The sequence below is a fragment of the Phytophthora infestans genome, genomic scaffold (genome assembly GCF_000142945.1).
Source record: "Phytophthora infestans T30-4 supercont1.25 genomic scaffold, whole genome shotgun sequence".
Lineage (NCBI taxonomy): Eukaryota > Oomycota > Peronosporomycetes > Peronosporales > Peronosporaceae > Phytophthora > Phytophthora infestans.
The window spans coordinates 458,278-478,453 of NW_003303734.1; the positions used below are offsets into that span (position 1 = coordinate 458,278).

The window sequence follows — 20,176 nt, forward strand, 5'->3', positions numbered from 1 at the left end:
TGATCTCATCATGCGTCTAGTGGATTCCGGTAAGCCAATTGCCACGATAAAGAGGATCCTAACACTGCTGCACGGCTCATCGGATGCTCTTGGCGGGGCTATAAAGCTCAAACCGGCCGACATTACTCGCTGTCAGCAGATAATAAAACTGTTGGATCTGGGAACTTCGACTGAGGTTGAAAAACTCGTATCCGAGGCAAAAATTGAGAAGACAGTTGAGGAAGAAGACAAGAAATCTAAGAACAACGCGTGGAGCAATTTTTGTTCGTATCTTACAGAAAATTCACCCTTGAGCAAGGACTCCACGTCTATACTCCTCCAGCTGAGATTCCTGGTCAAAACTTTGTTTCTTTTCACTACCAAAAATTAACTAACTGTTATTTTAAGTATTCCATTTCTTTCCAATCCGCAAGCGAACGTCTATTTTCCAATCACAAAATTGTCCTTGGCAGCACGGACAATTCCCATCACCTTGACCGGGTCCTTTTCATTATTTGCGAACTTCTGCACACTTTCTTTCGTCACACGCATAAATGGATTTGTCGCTAGCTCCTCCTTCACCGTCGATGGGACTGTAGGTTGACCGTTTTTCGTCTTCTCTTCAGCCCGCGCCAACTTCTTCTGCACTACTTCATTCTCCGGCTCCACATGAGCAGCGAAACGCAAATTACTCGTCGTGTACTCATGACCGCAGTAGATCTTCGTGTCTTCTGGCAGCTTGGCCACAACTTCGTTCAGAGCGTGATGCATTTCCGCCGCGTTGCCACTGAAGAACCGACCGCATCCAGCGATGAACAACGTGTCGCCTGTAAACAGAGCGTCCTGGCAATGATACAACACGTGGTCTCGAGTATGACACGGAGTGAAGTAGACGTTGACGTCCAGATCTCCAAGCTTAACCACGTCTCCGTTCGTGACGGAATGTGTCTGAGCTTCCACAGCGTCTCCAGGCCCTCCGACCACCGGAATCTGACGGCTCTCGTGCTTGTTAATGAGGTCAACGAGCTCTCGATTGCCACCAGCGTGATCCCAGTGTGAATGTGTGGTCAGGATCATAGAGACGGTCACTCGCAACTCCTTCGCACGACTGTAGACCTTCGCAGCATCCACTGGATCAACCGCTGCCGCCACACCTGAAAGGTATACTGCACACACATTAAAGTGTGAACAAGAGACAGGGAAGGGGACGTACGAGTGGCAGTGTCGATCAACAGATAGGCGTAGTTGTCCGAGAGCACGGGCACGAGTTCCACCTGCATATTTAAGATGCTATTGTTCTTTGGTTGGCGCTTGACAAGGATCCAACTCTTTAGAGAAACTACAATTCTAGCCGTATTGGGTTGTTTACATCTTCTGAGTGGATTCCAAAGACCAACACTCAGGTCATTCGTACCTGTTGAGCTTGTGGCAAAAGTGCTAAAAAAACTCCGGAGTAAACTCAAAAAGAGTGTCAACATAGCAACTGCGGCAATAAGGTAGTAAATCAAAAACTGGTCGTGCTGGGCAAGCGATTCCTTCTTATCCGTGATTAGGAAAATTGAACTGCCACAATAGCAGCAGTAAACTCGACTCGAAGCAGCACGAGGCTGTCTGTGTCAGAACTGCAACACGCCATCATAGACAAGTTCCTTCCTGTCGACGGGCACATAATCTACGAACGCGGCTTCTCCTTCTTCTCCTTGTACAGAGCGAGCAGCGACACGCCCGAGACCTTGACGACCTTGAAACGCACACCGGGAATATCACCGACGGCGTGGCCACGACGACCGAAACCGGAGATCAGGACCTCGTCGTTCTCGTCGACGTAGTTGAGGCAACCATCACGCGGCACGAAGGCGGCGATCTCTTCGAGTTCTTGATGAGCTGCACACGGCACGACTTACGAATAGCCGAGTTAGGCTGCTTGGCCTCAATGCCGATCTTCTCAAGAACCAATGCCCTTGGCCATGGACGAACCACCGAGCGGGTTGGCCTTCATGGCGGTCACCGAGTGGCTCTTGTTGTAGGACTTCTGCGCCCCAGCGCTGCGTGCGACAGTGCACGCGCAGCTTACGCGCGCAGCCGAATACCGGAAGACTTGTCTGTTCATACATGATAATTCTGTCAGTTATTCCGTTGCTCACAGTACTGCAGTATGGCGAGTCTCCCACAGTACGCTTCTCCAGCAAACTGGCTGTCGTCTTCTCCCTCCTTTATTGTGTCCTGTGTGGTGTCCTCCTGTCAATAAGTCGTGCCTGTATTTTTGTCTCTGTTGACTGTGCTGCTGTGTGTCATAAAGCTGTGTTTGCTGGAGAGAGGGGGAAGAAGACGCATCGCCTGCTCGCTGGAGTGCTGCAACCGAGGAGACTGCTGTACAGGATAATAAAAAAGCCTACGTACGCTTGGCCATTTTTCAGTCGAAGGAATATCGGAATCTTCACTGACGGCTTTCGAAGACAATGCCCAACTTGGCTGGCGCACGAGAATGAATGGAGGACGCCGAGAGGAGGAGTACCGTGACTGACGCAGACACATTAAGCCGATTTTAAGGGCTAGGGAAATCAGTCGGAAATAATCGAATTCGAGACATCGGATTGGATAAAACGATGTTTAAACAGCCTTCACATAAAATGCGTGATACAGGCACTAAACGTTTCAACATGGTAATACATGTACTTGCTGTACATTCTACTGTTGTGGATGTCGACTACAGCTCATCGCGTGCCTTTTTCTTCTTGTTCTTCTTGTTCTTCTTCTTGTTCTTCTTCTTGCTCTTCTTGGACTGTTTCTGCTCGGATTTAAGCTCTTTCTCCAGCTCGTCTCGCTGCTGTTTCTCATCAGATAAAATCTCATTCAGCATGTCATCCAGATCTTCATCGTCTTCCACGACGCCGTCAGCATCGACTGTTACTTCGTGAATGTCTTCAAACGAGCACTCCTCGCCCAGCTTCGGCACGTTTCCGATCGGTGCAGTGCCGATACTACCCGACAGTACACTCTTCAAGAACGCAGCTGCATTTTCCTCGTCGAACAGACCCACATTCGTTGCGTATCGCTGCTTCGAAGGAGAGTACACAGCGAGCGTTGGCATTTGAAAGAGACCAACACCGAAGGCTTCCGCGAAGTCCTTCTGACACTTGCCATTGACCCACATGAAGTGGAACGGCTCTCTGTTTTTCTTACTCTGCGCAGCCACGTGAGCAAAAGTTGTCCACCACTTGGCCAGCCTTGACTCTGGGTCGCTAAGAGTGTCTAAATGGTCTTCAAAGAACCCAATTGCACAAATCTTGTTACCTCCACAAAGATCATCCATGTTCTTCTTGGTCAGATACGGCACAAGCGACTGTGCAGCCTTCTCGTCAAGTGATGACACGTCGACTTCTTCGCTCTCCGGCTCAATATCTTTAGGATGTGGGTATTGAGCCAGCACTTGCAGGATAAACTGCATGACGTTCGGATAGTTATACGCACCCATTTTCTTCTTCTCGTACGCTATGACACCAAACGGAGCTGCAGTTGGGTCTTCCGCATCCACTTGAGTCGGCACGAGACACACCAGCGCCGTGCCAGCAGATGGTTTGACCAGAAACTGCTTCTTCACATCTTCGTCTGCGTCGTGAATCACTGCTAACTTAATTTTCTGCGTAGGAATCGACAACGCCAGAGCTTTGATCATTGAAGGAGTCTTCTTCTTACTCGTAAATAGTAGAATAGGCAGTGCACGGTTCTCTCTAGCGTGCGAAATGAACCCATTCAAGTCAGCATTAGACTCGATCTCGACAGTAAGATCCGGGATGGCTGCAATAGCCGACTCCTTGGCCTCTTCGATTGTTGCAAACCTCTCCATAAGGACATGACCTCGTGTCAGTCTCTTGTCTTCCGTCAAAGCCAGAGGGAATACGCGAACTCCAGGTCCACCATGACGTTCACACAGCTCTGCTTCTTTCTCGCAGCTAACCGCCCCCATCGCCACCATTCCTGCCTTGCGATGTAGTTCCGTCAATGATTTCTTCCACTCTTCCTCTGTTAGAGCGTGTTCGCGCTCGGTATTCATAAATTCAATGATCCAAACCACGTCCGAATGCAACACCAAGTCGTCGAAATCCTTTCCTGAGAAGAATCTAATAAACTTTGAGCTCTCTTTTCCGTTCTTCGCTTCACTCTTCAATGTGCGTTCTTTCTGGGTCGCAAAAGGCTGCACAAAGCCCTTCAACTCGCCGTAAGTCTTGGTGTTTTCCGCCTTTAACACCACATGTTCCGTCATGGACCTCAATACTACCATACCGGGTAGTTCCTCAATCTTTAGCGTGTTCATAATCTCCGTCGCTGCTTCCTCATCTCTATTTAAGAACAGAAAACTCAATCCGTGTCCAGTAAACTCCGCTGCTAAGGCTCGATACATTGGCGACGCATGTTTCTGCTTGGAGATCAATAGCGCCACCGTCTCGTCTTCTTTAACCTTCTCATTCACAAGCTGTTTAAAGCTAGATAATGTAGCTTTTTCTCCTTCGAGCTCTTGCACATATTCACTCGGGATCGCTTGTTTCAGCATCTTCTTGAGCTTCCTTGGGTTGTCCAAGATCGCCGCATCAGTAGCTTTTGAGTCGCGGTATATTTTGCCTGTGTAAGGGTTCTCTTTGGGCGGGTCTTTGTAGATAACGAGCGCGGGCGCTTTAGCCAACTGCCACTTGTTTCCAATCGAGTCTTTGCCGTGTGGCGAGATGTCTACGACGCCGAAGGTTACGAGTCCTTCAAGCTGCTTCTCAAGATCCGGTAGCGTCGGATATTCTGTGGTGGCCAACTCCTCGAGACTGCGCTCCTGCGTCTCTTCATCCCTGCCGAGGATCAACAACGCGTGTACTTTGGCTGAGCGCTCGACAGCTGCGAGCTCAGTGGTGGTTGTGAAGGTCTCGAGAGCGTTGGCTCTGCGCCATGAGCATAGGCACAAGGCGCCAAGCAGAGTGCGGAGAATCATGAGTGAATGCGCACACGTTTGCTGCAGTTGCCGATAGTAAAGGGAAGTGAGATCGGAGACCGCACTCGTGAAGTAGTTGCCTCTACCACGTGGCGACGAAAGATTTGATTTGGTTAATTCTCGAATGTGACCTTCAACGCAATGTTTTTAGATAGGTTAAGGGATGACATAAGATAGGTTCTGTAGTTGAAGGCAACTTCAACGAGTTGACGAGCTTGGCATGCTCATAGCAGGCGATCCAATTGCCGAGTGACTATCTGCTAGGTGTCTCACCGCACTTTGTCAGCTCGCTGGTTTGGAGTAGACTGCACGACAGTGCTCGTGTGGCTCCGGCTCCAGTCGGCTGTGGTCCCCACTCTTGATAACAAGCTCACTATTGCATTGCAGAATGTTTTCGGAGGTGCAGGACACGAAGTAGAGCGAGCAGGCTGAGCTGGTCTTGAGCTCTGGTCGCTAAGAAGTTTCGAAGTCGAACGCACAGTCATCGTTCATGCGAACTTTGAGGTAGCGAGCTGGTGACGCAGCACGAGCTCCTCGTACTACGTACGTAGTACAAAACGCGGTCGTCTTTAGCCTCCTTGGTACGGACAGAGTTCTGCTGGTTCTTGTGCTTACGAATCGAGTGAGGATGACAGGCTCGTCGAACGGGATGTGAGGTAGATCCATGCTCGAAAAAGGGAGCTGAAGGGAGAGTTTGAGCGGGGAAAATCGGAAATGGTCAGGGCAACTTGCAAAAATAAAGGCAGCTGCATCTTGTCCACGCAAGAAGCTGGGGTGACAGTTATCTAAAGTTGTCACTCCATTGCCAAGATTCGATGGAACGTAGAGCTTAGAGCAAAATTTACAGCAATAGCAACACACGCCACCACACCAATCGCTATTGTGACATAATACTCGCCGTGTATTGCACTCTTATCGAGCCGACAGCAGCGTTGCACTGCACACCCCCATTCGCACGTATGTATACACGTTACTTCTTCCCTGCCCGATAACAAATGCTGGCAATTCCGTCCCCTCTATCAAGTGATTTTGCAGCCCAATGTCTCTGTCTAAGCTTCAAACAGGCTCCAGTCCTTCTTCAAGACGCCGTTGATGCGCTTTACCTGGGGGTCCGTCTTACCTGTTCGTCGTTCATATATAAACACTGTTAGTAATTTATCGAGCGATCTACAGTAGCAACGACCCACCGCACCCCGGAAGGTAAATTTGCCGAAGACTTTGCCGTGCTTGAGGTCAGAAGACGGACGGATGCGCACCACCTCCCAGTACGAAGGCTCCGCGTACTTGGACCAGATGTCACGCGTCACACGCTTGCCCACGCCGTACTCGCGCACGGGGGTCAACACCTGAAACGCGTTCTTAAAGGTCTTCGCCACCGCCGACATATTGCTCGTCTCCTGCTCCAATAGTAAAAGTGAAGACGTGCATGAACCACACAGCAAATTTTGACCAATCAAATAAATTTTAAAGCAACTTAATTGGCTGAAATTTAATGCCCATTCACCAAGAGCAGAACTACAGGTTGGCAGTCAGCTTGAACTTATGGAAGAACTTGCCCATGGGTGCCAGCATCTCGTCATGGTACGGAATGTCCTGCAGAGGCATCAGCAATTAATTACAAACGTCGAATTGAATAATTTTATCGCAAAAATCAAAGGATAAATCGTTTTTTTACCTTCATGCGCTTGAGCCACGCTGCGACTTTGGGAAAGTCCTTCTCCACGTCGGTGAGAAGTCCCATAACCTCGAGCTGCACCACTTCGTTGTAACATGACAGATCCACGACTGTCGGCTTGGTGCTGCTCACCAAATAGAGGTTTCCGTGACGCAGCCAGAATTCCAAGATACGGAACATGTCCGAGATGATCTTGTGCTTCTTCTGAAGCATGGTTTCCATAGCAGGCGTACCGCGGCCGATGTTCACCATCAGCTGGTTGAAGAAGATCTCTGAGCTCCGGCGCGCGTTAAGGTGGTGCCAATTCGTATACTCTTGGATCTAATAGATGCACAACGCCGTGGGTAAGTGCCAAAGCAAGTCAGATGCCAGTGTCCTTCCTTACACGAGCACGGATCTTAATATCTTTGGGACACCATGACTCCCACCCGTGCTTGTCAGCAAGATAGAGCATGATCGCATGGCTTATATGGCAAAACAAATTGTTAAACATTCTGCAACTATGATTTCATGAGCACGTTTCAAACCTCTCGGTAAGGACGAAATCCCCATCCTTTAGTACAGGAATCTTGCCGATAGGACTCAGTTGAAGAAATGTCTCTGTGCGAGTCTCCCCTTTGCCTGGATTCGTGTACTTGTACTCGATGGGGTGATTGTTCACCTTGCAGAGCCAATAGACTTCGAAATGCCACATAAAATGAGAATGTCAACAATTGTTTAGCGAGCTACAAGGACATTGCTGCCGACATACCAGCACGCGACGGCTGGCTGATCGGACTTGCATACAGCTCCTCAGACATCGTTGCAGACAAATCGTTCCGTGGGGGCGCGCAGAGCGAGTCGTCGGTCTGTTGATGAATCAATTTGAAGTAGGTAATGATAGCATCATTTGATGTAAATAACTCCACAAGATGATCCATCTTCAACTTGTCGAAGCACTTCCTTCTATCTGTATCTTACAGCTAATTTAGCAGTACAGATGCGGTGAAGAAGAAGGCAGTGCTAATACAAGTACGGCGATGTACACCGTCTCGCTTCGTCATTGTGGCGATGATATCATTATCATTTCTATAGTGACGGACGTCGCTTCGTTCGTGGGTTCACAATCATTAATTGAAGCAAGCAATCAATAATCAGCACCTTTCTACCGTCTCGATGCAAATAGCCTTACCACTCCCTAATAATAGCGGCCTTAAATGGAGACCCGTTGGTAGCCTACTGCTCTACGATCCGTTTCGCCACGAAGCTCGGTGGGACAACAATAGCTTCCTCTCCTTGTTTATGAAGTGGCAATCCAGTGGAAGTGCCTCGAGAAAGCTCAAGAAAGCGCAACGCAACAGTGAATACGGATTGTCCGCGGGGTTGGCGTCGACCGTAGCAGCGTAGAACACAGTACACTAGATAGAGCTTCCCGCTTCCGGGTGTCGTGGGGAGATTTGCTTCACCCCCTCATTTCGGAGCACTGGGTTCTTTGGGTAATCTCCGGAGGTTGCTCTCCTTCTCCAGCTCCTTGCCTACACTGTCCGAGTCCTCGCCGGCACCGCAGACGCCATTGAGGTTGCAGCAGTTTCTAAGGTCTGGGGAAGTCGATCGTGACCAGGTGCAGATATTCTCACACCACTCGGATAGTGGTCGAAGCGAGGACAGCAAAAAGAGACCAGGAGACCAGAGTCCGCTGACTCTCCGTGGTCGCAAAAATCCAAGCACACCTGCAGGGCAGGTGGTGCGCATCGCATCCGTCAAGACGCGTGGATTAAAAGAGGACGAGCGCTCGGCGCCCAGTGCCGTGGCGTCAGGCGCACAGAGCACTTCATTGTTCCTTGCAAATCCTGAAGATCCGAAGGATGCCGGCATGCGAACAACAATATACAGTGGTAACGGAACAACCTACAATCATGCAGGCCACCACGGCTCGGAGGCGATCAACACAGTATTAAACGACCGCGCGAACCAACGAGTCTCGCGCATTTACCCGCTAACAGATTCAGTGTATGTGGCGCAGACTAAGAAGACTCCCGTGGAAGTGAAATTCCACCCCTTCACAAGCACGTTTGTGAACGAACCGCGACTAGAGAAACTGTATCAGGTCACTTTTGCACGCGAGAACTCGGCCCGGTCGTCGCGGATGGCTCTGATCTTCTTTTTCATGTACCTTGTGTTCACGGGGTCAAATTTGTCCAATCTCCTTTCGAAAGATTCGAGTGTTCGCTCCCAAAGTTTCCGGTATTTCCTGCTGGTGTTTATTCCGATCCTTCCGATCCCTTTGCTCGTTTACATCAGTCGGAGACGAACATACGAGATCCAATTTCAACGGATCTACACACTGATGTTGCTATGCTGGAGCTTCTCAATCATTGCCGGTGGCATGTTCTCCATGCTTACGGAGTGGTACAACTACGTGGCCAAGGACGTGGATGTTATCCTGGACGAACTGGGGATCGCAAACGTCGATGACTCTCGCATTTTCTATGTGAACAGCTCGGTGCGAAGTGATTGGCAGTTCAAGGCGATCTCCGGCACTCGAGCTGAGGTGTTGCAGGCGTACACTAAGGAGATTCTACTACCTTCCGCCACTATGAACATCAACTTGCTTCGCTTGATCATGATATTCGTATTCGTGCCACTGTTACGTATTGACACACTGCACTTTGCGTTGGTTGGCGTTATCACCAGTGCCAGTTACATGGCTTTAACACTGATCTTCTACCCGGTTACAGACTCGACGCCATTTATTCTTAACCGAGTTTTGGTTATCTGCTTCCCGATGATGTTTACTCTAGCCATGCTGGTTCGTAACCGAGACGTAGATCGTGTGGTCCGTCAAGACTTTTTACACGTTTGGGCAGTGGAATTGGAGGCCGAGAAAGCTACTCGAGAGAAGAACTTAATAGCCGAAGAGAACCGCACCTTAAAGCAGGAGTTAGCGCAACGTGACAGCGAATTCAACTTGGATTTGACATCGCCACTACATGCCTTACTGGCAGAGCTAAAGTCGTTCCTTGATACTGTGGACTTGAGTGACGAGGACATGCAACGTGGTATGGTTATCGTTCGTAATCTAGCACGTCTAGATCAGAATCTATTCGTTCCAGATATCAGTGCACAGATGAAATCTGAAAAGGAAGTGGACAATGACACCAAGAACTGGGCTTTATCTGTGCTTGCACGTAAGGACTATGCCGATACTACTCGCTCTGGAGTAGCCATGTCCCACAGTTCACATTCCAACTCAAATAGCAACCGAAGAAGCTGTCGGGATGGCTTACTTACTGGCGCCGGAGGGATCGCTAGCTCCATGGTCATCGCTCCACTACCAGATATGCCTACCTGGGAGGAGCAAACTTTAGTACGAGTAAAGCAACGTATTCAGCAAGACGGGTGGGATTTAGACACGCTTCAAATTGCCGATCTAACCGGCAACCGGCCACTTATGTACGTCACCGCAGCATTGTTCGAGCTGCACGAACTACATGAAGAATTCCGCGTCGACCGTGTGGTTCTGCGTAACTTTCTGTACGAACTGGACGATGGGTACCTCGCCAACCCATATCACAACAGTAGCCACGCAGCTGACGTCGTTAACTCGGTGAACTTCCTTATCACAACGCTAGCGGACGGACAGATCCGAGATACGCTGACGAATCTCGAGTTCTATGCGGCGCTTGTGGCTGCAGCTATCCACGATTTCCGCCATCCCGGGAAATCAAACAATTATCTTATCAAGGCAAAACACGACTTGGCTCTGCAATACAACGACCGCAGTATCCTGGAGAGCATGCATCTCGCAGAGACCTTTTTCATTATGCGCAATCCACTCTGCGATATCTTCGGTCGAATGAAAGATAAACCGTATCGAGAAATCCGGAAAGCTATCATTGAGATGGTGCTGAGTACTGATTTATCGATGCACCTGCAATTAGTAGGAAACCTCAAGGCATTGCTACTTCAAGAAGCGACTGCCCTTGCGGCTGGTAGCAGTGGGGTGGGGTTGGGAGGTGTTGTACCCGCTCCAAAACCCGTCACAGACCCCATGATGATTATGAAGGTTGTCATTAAGTGTGCTGACATTGGTCACGCTGCCAAGAAGCGCAAGCTGCATGTTATCTGGTCTGCTCTTATCATCGAAGAGTTCTTCCTTCAGGGCGACAACGAACGCGCCAACAACTCGGACATTTCACCTTTCATGGATCGACATTCAGAGAACAGTGCAAAGGTATGTTGTGCTGTATTTTCTCGAATATTTATTTTATTTATCGAGTACATTTTTTTGTGCAGAACCAAGTCGGGTTTTTCGAGTTCATTGTACTTCCTTTCTACGACACAGTTGCACAAGTTATCTTCGCGCCGGAGTTCGGCGCTATTCACAACATAGCAAAACAGAACTATACTTTATGGAAAGAGGCCGACCGCAGACAGCTCTCGTCTATCGTGGCCATCAAGAGCGAGGTCTTCTTGAACGACAAGGTTCAGGTGCCATCATAGGCGAGTGCGTTTTAGCGGAAAGGGACATTCCTTGTTCGACCTCTTTGTTGTAGGCATTTAGTATAGCACCGCCCAACCCGCTCCACGCAATCCACATACTTTATCATCAGAGTTGTCAGTAGATGCACTATGCTATCAATCAGTTTTGATTAACAGCTTTTCTTTTGGTTGGATGCAACGAGACCTCAGTAAGCAACTACCAGTTCTGGCTTGTTGGTATTTTCGATTGTGTAGTACTTCAGTACTAATGGTAATTCCGTACGGTGTGCCAATTATTCTGCAGTCGGTGCAATCAGATAAAAACCTGCTAAATCCACCTGGATCAAGAAAAGCGCGGTGTCTTGTAGACAACCGCGATATCTACGAGCATGTGGTTTTACATTCTGTAGGCGAGCACAAAGTGACCATCCAAATTACGCATAGTGACCGCTACCTTCAAGTTTCGGATTGTGGAAGTTGTGTCTTTGACCCGAAGAGCGTCGGTGCGTGGGGTTGCTTTAGCATTGAAAGTGACCCAGACGGATATCTGCTGTTCATGTCGTGTCATTTAGGAATAGCCGTCCAGTGCAACGAGGATGGCGTGAAGAGTACAAGTAAAAACGTACTTTACTGCGGAATATGGAGAATTGTCGAGCCTCGTGTTACTGCCCAATGTACCTGCTTCGCGTAATGTTCTTAGTGGTAGAGAACGACAAGAATTCATTGTGGAGCTGGCGAAGTGCGGAAAAACTTCGGCCGACATCGAGCGAGTCGTGACACGGATGTTTGATGCACCAATGTCTTCGTCAAAGTCGGTATTTAATAATCTGTAGTATGGATACATGTACCCACGAGACGGACATGTTATAACGGTTAACACAGTGCTGAAAGCTGACACCTCCATAGTGTATACCGATCAAAGATTATCAGAGTTCATTTAACCTTCCGTTATCGGATTTTGCTAACAAAAACTTAAACTTTAGTTGCCAAACAATCAACCAGCGTCAGACAATCCAGTATAAAATTGTATTGCCTTGCCATTCTTCTTTACTAAATTATTTTGTGGAACACTATTCCAATAGTACAATTATGACTATATATCTTGAATTTGATCTTTGTATGCTGCCAGAATTAGACCTTCTGCAAGTCCTAATAGAATATCATTGCAACACGATCAAGTCCAATAGTTAAATATTTTAGCGGTACAATACCGTATTTGCTACTAATAATTAGATGTATTTATTTTTGGCCGATGCTTGTCAGCGTTTGCTTTATCCATGCAGCCACCCCATTTACTGTCCATTAACAACATACTGCGTATTTTAAAGTCATTATGAAATAAAGTCATTAGCACTGACCAGTCCTTCACCGCACCAAGATGTTGCTAACAGACACGAGCAGAGTTGCAACGCTAGTCTTATAGTTCATGTATTGAGTCCATTAATTATTTACAAACCATCCATGTATTAGGCATGAGCAAAGTTGAACACAGGCAACGTTAGTATTATAGTCTGCGTATCGAGTTCATGCATTGACTCTAAACCATCCGTGTATTAGACTCAAATTAGATAGGGTTAGTTAGAGCTACCGTGGAGCATTAACTGAAGGATGCGAAAGCGCAACAGCGTGAGTCCGTTTGGAGTCACATCCAGTCCAATGCTGCTGTCCACCATTCGCCAGAATCGTAGCATCACGTAGAAACCACAATTGTGGTCGTCCTTCTGGACTGGCGCGTTGATAGAGACAGTCTCGTAGTCGTCGCTCAAGCATCCATCAGATCCCATGACAGTCGATCCAGCACAGTTATGTATTTTTTTCGCTCATGGAGTCGTAGTACGGGGCTCGAGTTCGCCTCACCTATACCACAATTCCGCACTAGTGCAAATTATTAAAGCTAACCGTGATCAAGAGAAGGTCTGCGCCTCCCACCAGCTCTTGCGTCCTTGCCTTGAGGTTCGTTCATGCTCTTCGTCTTTCGTTCCGTCATTGTGTTCTCGATCCCCATGACACGAACGATAGGGTTTGCCGCGCACATCTTTTAAGCAGAAAGCATGAATCAGCGCGTCGTTCGCCCACCATGGCGGGCTAAAGCGGTATAGCATCGCGTAGTGGTTCTCATTGGAATGAATCACGATCGTGCTGCGTGGGTTCGATTTCGCCACTTGGCTGACCGTCTCTTCCAGCGCGGGATATTGCGCTAAAGGTACGGTGCTTACTACGTTTTGCATCTGGCTGCTGGAAAACGTGACACCTTGCTCGCATTGATCCTTCACTGTCGAGAGATAACGCATAGCCTCAATCTACCTTTGGGAAAACATTCCAAAGCCGGAGATTTGAACACATCCCGTATTCAGGTTTTATTCATGTTTCTCCAGGTCTTGTCCAGGTATTTCCGTATATTCTTGTTCAGCTTGCGAAGGATGATTCCGGGTACACATCTCTATTGCAGTCTCTCTCGCGTTCATGACCGGAAGGACGGAGATAAATTTGTCCAGCAGCTTCTTCGTCAGGAGATATAACGCGTTATCGTTCAGCACAGGGGCGCTCTGCCGGACATACTTCGGTTTCTTGCTCCCCGCTCTATCCTATTTGATCGGAAGCGGATTTACGCGGTCTAGCGTTTCCTGGAGTGTCGGCTGCTTTCCATGGAGATTGTGTGCAAACTGTACAAGAGTAATATCCCCCACCTTGCAGCGGTGATCTTTAGACTCGCTGAACAGTGCCCGCTTTTTCTTTTCATCGCCCTCGCGTTCCTTCCTGTTTCAGCAAGGGCTTCCGGACTTTGCAGCGTTCGGGTTCAACTTGATAGACAACTCTGGCGGTGCTTTCGCGTCCTGTTCACCCCCCCCTCAACGACATCGATACTGTTTCTAAAGGTTCTTTGGCTTACTGCCTGTCATCCTGAACGGCGAACTCACGGATATAGTCTCGTCAGCTGCACGCTTGTCGCCAGCACCTACCGTCCCCACAAAAGGCTTTGTTTATGCGATTTCGTGACGCTTCCGCTGCCTGATGTTGGTCCACTGGTTGAGTAGAAAATCAAGATGCTCTTTGCACTCGTCGTCATTCTCTATATGCCAGCTCGCTGCAGATAGCCTGCGTAGCACTGAGCGTCGCTTCGTACTTGGTCGCTGCATCGAGTGCATTTTGCTTCGCTTGTCCAGGCTTGAATTTGTCTACAACTATAGGTCTAGGTGTCATGTGTGGATCTGCCGGGTGCAATTAATTGCAGTTCGCATACATGCCAAAGCGGATGTCAGCACTAAATTATAACAACTGGACGAAAGATATTACAGTACGTGGATAATACATGGACATCTCAAAATGTACAGTTTCTCACCGCGCATGGATTCGATCCAGTGGATTGACACTTCCGGATACCTGGTTGCAGTTTCGGTTGGCGATAGCATGCTGACAGGGTAGACGCATCGCACATGCAAAGGAGCACGAGCAGATCTAGCTCGACAACTCGACGTAATACTCCTTGTGTTTTCCGGAAAACACCATGAAACCAGGGTCGAAGACCGTATCGCAGAGAAATACATCCTCCTTAGACACGGCCGTCGCATACTCCTTCTGCACATGCTCGGCGACGAAGTGCGTCGTAAGGTGCAGCACTTGACACATTTTTTTCATCGTAGTTTCGGCTCACTCTCAGTCCCACGCGGTTCTTGCGGAACAAATACTCGCTCGACGTACGTGCGTCAGCTCCCACGAGAGCCTTGATCGTTTCCGTCATCGACGTTGTGTGGGTAACCGACTCCTTGAAGTGACCGAACCAAGTCTCCAAATGGTTATTAGTGTGAACGCGCAAATGTACAAGCCGAGCCCGTTTGTACTTGACCCACATGTCCGTGCATTCGTTCCAGTTTTCGTCCATGTATTCCAGAAAATTGATGAGTCCCGTCCGTGCACACAGTGCCTTCACCGAGTCCCAATTCTTGGTGTATATATTTTCGCTCACGGAACAAGCCATGTTGTGCACGAGGGTGTCGATTGCGTCATGGTCATCTGGCGAGATCTTCCTATACTCGGACTTTCGTGAAGCTGTGCGCACGTACTTGATCACGTAAAATAAGCAGACCAGCACACGGTCCCTGGGAAGTACGTCTTCAGAGCTCGAATCTTGTTCAAGTCGTTATCGACCATGTTAGCTTGCACCTTATCGCCGATCCTGGCTTCAACTCGAACCAAATGATTCAAGGCGCGTGACATGTGCCAGTCAGCATTTTTTCGATAAGCGACTGTTGAATTGGCTGCCCACGACCGTTATCGTCGATGACCATCAAAGTTCACAGTAGATAGTAACTAGCAACATTGGACCAGAATAGTATGAGGTACATGGCCAATACATGACCAATACATGGACGATACAAATAAAAACGCATCGTTTGGTCTTGTGCGTGCAATCCACTAGCAACAAATCGAAAAAGCGTACGATCATGTCTCGCGGGTGCCTCGAAACACCGGAGTGCCCAGCGTTAGTCTCGTTCACAGTCACCACGTTACCATCCACTGCTGCGAATTCGGTAAGTGCTTGTGCACAAGCGTTGTCATCGTCGAGCCTGCATCAAAATTTGTCCTTGAATCGCTGGACAATGTTGTCCACGTCCAGGCCTTCCGAATAATACATTGCAGTGAAAATAATATGGCAATATTAGTATGGAATAATTTACTTTTCAGTTATGATGAAAAATTTCAGTAATGTATTTCCGGTATCGTCATAAATTATTTGTAGCCCATGCTTCACAATACTGCCCAATCTCAGCTAAGCAAAACTGAGAGCCAGCCACTGCTTGGTTGGTTGGCAAGTCCTTGGGCGTGCATCGAGATCAGTCCTCCTCATTTTCCGATTCACCATGTCTTCGACAACTCCCTTCACTAACAAGCAAGTCTGTGACTTCTTCTTCAAGCCCGTTCTTGACAACCAGGATGAGCCGACGGGATATTTTCGCTGTCGCTGCTCCAAGATTCGCAAACAAGACAGTAAAACCGGCTACACTAACCTGATAAGCCACATTCGCGCACAACACTCCAGCTATGCAGTCGATATTGCCAGCAGTGGGCTTGCCAGCGGCACCCTGATTGGGCTCGTGGACAAGAAGAGTCAAGTCATCTACAGCTGGATTGACTGGATTGTAAAATGCAATCTCCCATTCAGCTTTCTCGACAACGAGACGGTGGCTAAATATGCTGCTGTACCCACGATCTCACCAGAGACAGCTGAGAAGTACATGGGCTTGGTAGTGAAAGCGCTGGAGAACTACATTTCGGGCATTCTCCCTAAGAAATTTGGCATTGTTTATGATGGATGTCACCGAGTACTCACGGGTACCAACCCATGGTGAGGCAAGCTGCCATCACCACGGTGTCATGCTCGGCGCGGCATTAGTTACGACTGCGTGCCTTGCCTCAACCACCACCTGGTCAGCTGTTCGTGCACTCGTTCACCACACTTAAGTTATGGCTTCACGGCCCATTATACCCGGCGCGTTGCGTACATCACTTACCGCAACCGCTTTGTCGGCGGGTGAGACGTTCCGTTCACCCTACTCGACAGGTCGTTCATGACCAAGGTACTAGTGCGTTGATTACACTAGGCCCGCGCTTCGCCTCGTGTGTGGTTGCTTGCAACCCCAACACTGCTGATTCGCTCAGCGATTCCGAGGCACCTTGCGCCAGTGGCTTTTTTCGCCACTATGTCTGGTTCGGCTAAAGCTACCGCAGCTCTAGCCCGGCTGTTCGCCTCCAGCCTGCAGTCGATGTACATCGACGCCTGGTTCCGTAAGGAACTTGGTCTTACCTCAAGACCAGTTAGGAAAGGTATTTCCGAGCCTCTCTTCCACTTACACTTGAGACTATTGAGTCTCTCGTGGCTTGTGATAGCGACTGGCAGCACGACGGCTACCTGCCTCGTGGAAAGTCAGGGAGGAAAGGTATTTCCGAGCCTCTCCCCCACTTAACCTCGAGCCTACTAAGTCTCTCGTGACTTCTGATAGCCACCAGCAGGTGCGATGGCTCTCCGCCCTGTGCACTGCGTCGGTATGGACGACCGCGTCGGCCGGGTCGACCGAAGGCATCCAGCCTCCGCGTCAGCAGTTTGAGTCTGCGCGACTTGACGTCGAGCGAGCTGCTCACGTCTGGCGAGGCCAAGACAACCTCGCGCCTCGAGCCAATGGCTCTGTGTGCGGAGCTATGCTACCCGCCTTGGGTGTGGAGCTCTGTTACCCACATCGGAAACGCATACAGTGACTTCCTTATCAGTTATGGTCTGAGTGACCTTGCGTGGAACTTTGTTACCCACGCTCGGAGCACCAAATGTCGGTCTCCTTAAGCAGCTTCGCTGCTTGTGGAATTTGTTACCCGCAATGTGGACCTATGTTACCCACCTGGTGAATGCCCTTCGGCACCACCACTGTCGAATCGCATACGGCGCGACGACCTTCGGTGTTGGGATCAGCTGACGTGGCAGATCCGCACAAACACCGTACAGAGTTGGTGTCCACCGACCGAGTCAGAGGCGTCCGGGCCCTGGACTCCGAGTCACTTGAAGCAACGTCGGCCTGAAGAAGGTTCAGACCCGACTTGCGGCGGCTGACGTGACGTGGCACTTCGTTACCCACGTCGTGATGTCTCGTTGCGACATCAGAGGCACTCGAGACCTCGTGCGGCACTGTGGTACCCACACAGGAAGCATGGACAATGCCTTCCTCTTCGGTTATAGTCTGGGCGACTGCGTATGGTACTGTGTTACCCACACAGGAAGCATGGCCATGCCTTCCTCTACAGTTATAGTCTGGGCGACTGCGGGAAGTACTGTGGTACCCACCTGGTTAGCGCTTAAAGGCATAACCACTGTCGAAGCCCGTACGGCGTGACGACCTTCGGCGTTGGACGCTGCTGGTTTAGCAGGTCCACACGCCGGGCAAAGACCCACGGCCGTGGCATTGCCGCAGCGGAGCATGGTCTTGCTGTACGCAGAGCTGTAGGCGCGCTGACAGCTCCGTGACGCTTCTGCGTCTTGACGGTCTGTATCAGAACGCCCCCAGTCCATGAACGGAAGAGTGAGAACATGACTCACCGATGCTCCGTCATAGACTGACTGGTAGCCCTGTTAGCCTGCACACAAAGTCGAGCTGTGCCTTATGTTCGAGCATAGCCATGTTTTTCATAGCGAGAACTGCGAGCGACACGCGTGCGCGAGTCACGAGCCGAAACTTTCAGGTCCGTTAAGGACCATTGGTACTTCCTTCACCGTACAAAGGCTAGCCCACCAAGGACCAGCCCACGACCGCCACTCTGACTTAGAGTGCAGTCGGATGTCGCTATGCCAAGCGACGTTCCGGCGGCGTATCAACGGGCCAGAACTCATCAAACGTTCAAGGGGTACCGTACCCCCGTGTACCGAGTGTACTACCAGCAGCCCATCACTGCCCTTCACCGGTTTGAGAGAGCCACGTCTCTCTGGGTTAAGTCCCGTGGTGCGCACAACCTGCACACCCATCACGAAGGCTCAGCGCTCTTCAGTAGGTCATACTGCCTCTACAGGTGGCCGGAGAGGCTTCGTTCACCTGGCCGTGGCCTCCGCTACCGGACTTGGGACCAACGGGCCGTCTTCTTCCCGAGGACTAGCGAGGGACACACACGATGGTAGTGTCCATGTCCAGCGCATCCATAACAGCATGTGAAGATAGTGGCTTCCACCATCCCACAATCCCACCCTACATAGCTATGTACACCACTCCGCCGCCGAAAAAAAGGATCATATTCCTTTGTATTTGCGCGCGTAGTGTGCGACCTTAAGAGATTGTGCGCACTTTCCAACACGATATTTAGCGTACATCAAACAAAATGGAAACAGCGTTTGCAATTGAGCTAGCGCACGTGGATAAACAAGAACACGAAACACGAAGGAGCACCGAGTCACACTATGTACACGATGGGGTAGAGGGAAGAACACGAAGCACGGAAGGCCACGGACGTTGAAAGAGGACTAAATCAATGAAGGCAGTTAGCGATTCTGAAAAGCACGAACCACGGACGTGCACGCTACCATAAAAAATTGGAATGGCAAGAATATGATGAGAGCGTACGGATCACAAAAAGTAACTGAAATAATGACACCCCAACATGCTAAAAAAACACGGGCCACGGAAACAGTAAGGTGCAAGCAATTCTCCCATAACACCACAGTACAACATGAAGCACAGACGATGAACCTAAGACGAAGCCGCGGGAGAGCATAAGACGGAAATCATCGAGCATCGGACCACGATACCAGGGTAGAGCCAAGTCACGGAGCACAGCACTACGGTAGCTCACGATAGCTCGGACGACAGACCAACCGCGATACCGCGAGATAACACGATAGCACGGACGGTGGCCCAGCCACTAAACTGTACGAGAACACGCAGCCACGGGAGCTATAGACGCGAAATCGCGGAGCCACAGAAGGCGATAGCATGATTGCACGGACGGCAGATCAGCCACGGAAGCAACGGGGAGCGCTTCGGGATATCACGATTGCACAGCGTGAATCAGTATGCCATTGTAGAACATAATAACACGGGAAACACAGATGCAATAAGCACGAAATCATAGGATAGCAGGATCATACTGCGATCGCATGATAGCGCGATAACGCGGTCGATGAAGCCACACCAGGAGAGCACGCTACATGGGGGACGGATCCATATAACTACGGAATAGCACCCATCGGCGAGGGTGCCGTCGGTGAGACGCCATGGACCATGAATGAATATGAACTACAAAACCTGTAAAAGCCACTTAAGACCTTGGGAACACGGAATAGCTAGCAGCCAAATCGTACTACTCAAGAGCATGATCCCAAAAGAGAGAGCGCATTAACGGGAAAGGGCACGATCCACGGAAGAACATAGACGCCAACCAGTAGTACGGAGCAACGGACGCGTACGAATCCACGATATCGTACACCGCCACCTGAGACTACGAAATGACAGGTGCTTTAAGTACACGACACAACATCGCACGGGGATGGCCGAAGCCTCGGGGTACAAGATCAGACTGAAAGCACACAACACACGAAGTACTTAAAATTGAGGCCA

The 20,176-nt window shown here is 49.7% G+C and overlaps 5 protein-coding genes across 5 annotated transcripts; 1 reads left to right on the plus strand and 4 right to left on the minus strand.

Annotated features, from left to right (window-relative positions):
* Positions 1 to 420: 420 nt before the first annotated feature.
* Positions 421 to 1,259, minus strand: PITG_12946 (hydroxyacylglutathione hydrolase; the record flags this gene model as incomplete). Its single annotated transcript, XM_002900453.1, has 2 exons — positions 421 to 1,133; positions 1,193 to 1,259. The coding sequence occupies 2 exons, from the start codon at positions 1,257 to 1,259 to the stop codon at positions 421 to 423; spliced, it is 780 nt and encodes a 259-aa protein (XP_002900499.1).
* Positions 1,260 to 1,437: 178 nt separating this feature from the next.
* On the minus strand, positions 1,438 to 2,389 carry PITG_12947 (40S ribosomal protein S23, putative; the record flags this gene model as incomplete). The annotated part of the gene is made up of 3 exons (XM_002900454.1): positions 1,438 to 1,863; positions 1,957 to 2,081; positions 2,376 to 2,389. The coding sequence occupies 3 exons, from the start codon at positions 2,387 to 2,389 to the stop codon at positions 1,652 to 1,654; spliced, it is 351 nt and encodes a 116-aa protein (XP_002900500.1).
* A 243-nt stretch (positions 2,390 to 2,632) lies between these two features.
* Positions 2,633 to 4,531, minus strand: PITG_12948 (uncharacterized protein; the record flags this gene model as incomplete). The annotated part of the gene is made up of 1 exon (XM_002900455.1): positions 2,633 to 4,531. One exon carries the CDS (start codon positions 4,529 to 4,531, stop codon positions 2,687 to 2,689), a length of 1,845 nt encoding a protein of 614 aa, XP_002900501.1.
* A 1,881-nt stretch (positions 4,532 to 6,412) lies between these two features.
* Positions 6,413 to 7,323, minus strand: PITG_12949 (uncharacterized protein; the record flags this gene model as incomplete). Its single annotated transcript, XM_002900456.1, has 4 exons — positions 6,413 to 6,547; positions 6,630 to 6,950; positions 7,015 to 7,093; positions 7,157 to 7,323. The coding sequence occupies 4 exons, from the start codon at positions 7,321 to 7,323 to the stop codon at positions 6,470 to 6,472; spliced, it is 645 nt and encodes a 214-aa protein (XP_002900502.1).
* Positions 7,324 to 8,481: 1,158 nt separating this feature from the next.
* On the plus strand, positions 8,482 to 11,111 carry PITG_12950 (cAMP-specific 3',5'-cyclic phosphodiesterase, putative; the record flags this gene model as incomplete). Its single annotated transcript, XM_002900457.1, has 2 exons — positions 8,482 to 10,842; positions 10,905 to 11,111. 2 exons carry the CDS (start codon positions 8,482 to 8,484, stop codon positions 11,109 to 11,111), a joined length of 2,568 nt encoding a protein of 855 aa, XP_002900503.1.
* Between the last annotated feature and the right edge of the window lie 9,065 nt (positions 11,112 to 20,176).